This window comes from Gekko japonicus, unplaced genomic scaffold (genome assembly GCF_001447785.1).
Source record: "Gekko japonicus isolate JY-2015 unplaced genomic scaffold, Gekko_japonicus_V1.1 scaffold784, whole genome shotgun sequence".
Taxonomy (NCBI): domain Eukaryota; kingdom Metazoa; phylum Chordata; class Lepidosauria; order Squamata; family Gekkonidae; genus Gekko; species Gekko japonicus.
Genome location: NW_015164207.1, coordinates 429,819 through 432,516, shown reverse-complemented (window position 1 = coordinate 432,516; position 2,698 = coordinate 429,819). Strand labels below are relative to the sequence as shown.

Below are 2,698 nucleotides of genomic sequence, written 5' to 3'. Positions count from 1 at the left end.
GAGCTGGGGGGGGGGGGGAGCATTGCAAGGGTGAGCTTTGGGGGAGGGAAATGACCTCAGCAGAGTATAGGGCCATCCTCCGAAACAGCCATTTTCCCCAGGGGGACCGGTCTCTGTCCTCTGGAGAGCAGCTGGAATTCCAGGTGACCTCCAGTCTCCACCTGAACACTGGCAACCCCAGCTCCCCTGGAGGAAACGGCTGCCCGGGAGGGTGGAGTCTACGGCATTCTGAGATCTTTAGGTGTTTCCTAACCTGGAGTTGGCAACCCTATCTTCTTCCCATCCGACAGCCAACCTCCCTTTGTCTGCCCCTCTGTCTTCAGTCCCGCCCGCCCGCTGGCAGCCTCCGTCTAAGGAAACTGTGATCCAGTTTTGTGGTGCCAACCTCTGGTCCAGGCCCCATTGCCTGGCAGGGATACCTCCAGGATTTGAGCCCAGTCGGGCACCTTGAAGTCTAAGCTGGGCATAAGCTGTCGTGCACACAGGCAAACGCTCCTTCCGACCAAGGGTCATTTCGTAGAAAAAGAGCTAGGGGAACTCATTAGCATAACTCATTAGCATATGCCACACACCCTGATATCACCGGAAGTGTGTCATAAGGCCACACCCCCTGACATCACCGGAAGTGTGCCATAAGGCCACACACCCCGCCCCCAACGGTCCCGGCCGTGCAGCTCCACTGCCGAGCCCCATGAGGGGCCCGGCGGTGGACCTGCAAGGCCGGCGGGAGTGCAAGGAAGCAGGGGTGGGGAGAGGCAGGGAGGAAGAAACTTACCCTCCCTCTTCTCCTGCCTCCTCCTGGCTGAATGAGGGCCGGAAGCGGGGCGGCCGGAAGCAGGGGGCGGGGCTTCGTCGTGTGCCCCTCCCCCCCGTACCTCACCCGGGGGAACTGCGATCCCCCGTGATCCCCCCCTGAAATGACCTCTGCTTCCGACACACTGAAAGAGAAGTCTCCCGCCTTTACCTACAGGCAGAGGGTGGGGCAAGTTGTTGCCGCAAAGCGCTAGAGTCAAGAAGATGCGTAAGTTAAAAAGCCCAGCAGGAACTCATTAGCAGGAACCCATTAGCATATTAGGCCACACCCCTGACAGCACAGCTCATTAACACATTAGGCCGCACCCCCGTGTTACCAGAAGTGTGCTCATCCAGCCACACCCACCTTTTGCTTCTTATTCTCTTTACCTGTTTGTTGTCCAAACCCAGGGCTTTTTTTTGTAGCAGGAACTCCTTTGCATGTTAGGCCACACACCCCTAATGTAGCCAATCCTAATGATTTTCTGCTGTTGGGTGTGGCCTGTTATGCTAATGAGTTTCCTGCTGGGCGTGGCCAACTCGGGAGCCAGCCAGAACTCCGTTCCTGTGTGTTCCTGCCCAAAAACAGCCCTGGGTGCAGCCAAATTTGTAAGATCTGTGAATGGACGCAAGTCAGCATACAACATAATGAAAGTTTACAAACGGCTGCAGGAGCATCCAGTCTGCACATGGACACACGGGGGGGGGGGTGTGCCAGAGTTTGCGGTAAACCCCCTTTGCTGCCGCGGACACCCAGGGGGCAAGGCGATCATCATCACTGGACCTGACCACATTAACTGGGCCACGTCAAGTTCATTCACTTGCTCATCCTCTAACATTGTACATGCCATTCAATGCCAACAAAGCCCTTCATTTCTCTGCACAGGGCAAACAGGTCAAGCCCTACGCCGAAGGATAAATGGACATCAAGAATCACAAGACTGAGGAACCTGTAGGAGGACACATTAACCTCCCAGGACAGTCAACGGGGGACCTCAAAGCAGCTGTTTTATTGCAAAAGAATTTCAGGAACAGACTAAAACGGGAGATTGCTGAGTTACAAGTTATCACAGGACTCAGGACAATGGGACCCCCAAGGGCTTAACAGAGATATAGGTTTCTTATCTCAGTACACATGCTTACAGCATTAAACTTTTTAATTATGCGGTTTGCCACTATTCACAGGTCTTACCAATTGCCTTCATCCAAAATTAGCTATATCTATTTGTCCGGTTACTTCTGCCTCCTGACTCTCACTGGCCCTTCCGGGCAACCATTTCACCACACTCTGTCTACAGGTAATGGTTGGTGACTTCTGTTTCAATGCACCCGAAGGCACGCCTGCGTGTGTGCACACCAAAGCTTATACCCAGAACAGAACCAAAGCTGGAGTGCGGTGGTTGCTTAGCAACAGCCACTGGAGGAATCTGTTGTTTAAAGCGACAGGCACTCTGTTTACCAGTTGGGGGTTTTTTTTGGTTTCGTTTTCCAGATTTTGCAGTTGTCTGCAAACCTGGGGTGGTCTGACAGGTTTGTCGAAAGCTCAGTCTCGCCCGTTCCCAGCTCCAGTGGCCAGAGTCCAGGCCGCCCTCGGCCCGGCTGACTGGCGGCTTTTGCCCGCTTGCCTTTCTCCGCGCCGCGCTGCTGCCGCTGCTCCCAGTTTCGCTTCTCCTCTCGCTCCTCCCTGGTCTCCCCCACCCCCCCCCCATGCCAGGAAGCGCGGCCGGGGGGAGGGGGGGTTGCGTGGCTTGCCCGGCTGACTGGCGGCTTTTGCCCGCTTGCCTTTCTCCGCGCCGCGCTGCTGCCGCTGCTCCCAGTTTCGCTTCTCCTCTCGCTCCTCCCTGGTCTCCCCCACCCCCCCCCCATGCCAGGAAGCGCGGCCGGGGGGAGGGGGGGTTGCGTGGCT

At 56.3% G+C, this 2,698-nt stretch overlaps 2 protein-coding genes across 2 annotated transcripts in view; one reads left to right on the top strand and one right to left on the bottom strand.

Moving 5' to 3' along the window:
• Positions 1 to 1,631, bottom strand: part of ZNFX1 (zinc finger, NFX1-type containing 1) — a 12,160-nt gene extending 10,529 nt beyond the window's left edge. Inside the window, 1 exon segment of the mRNA XM_015408420.1 lies at positions 1,577 to 1,631. Coding sequence (XP_015263906.1) covers positions 1,577 to 1,631 — 55 coding nt within the window.
• Positions 1,632 to 1,711: 80 nt separating this feature from the next.
• The window catches only part of DDX27 (DEAD-box helicase 27), a 12,728-nt gene continuing 11,741 nt past the window's right edge, over positions 1,712 to 2,698 (top strand). The window contains exon 1 of the mRNA XM_015408419.1: positions 1,712 to 1,744. Coding sequence (XP_015263905.1) covers positions 1,712 to 1,744 — 33 coding nt within the window. The remainder of the gene's footprint in view (positions 1,745 to 2,698) is intronic.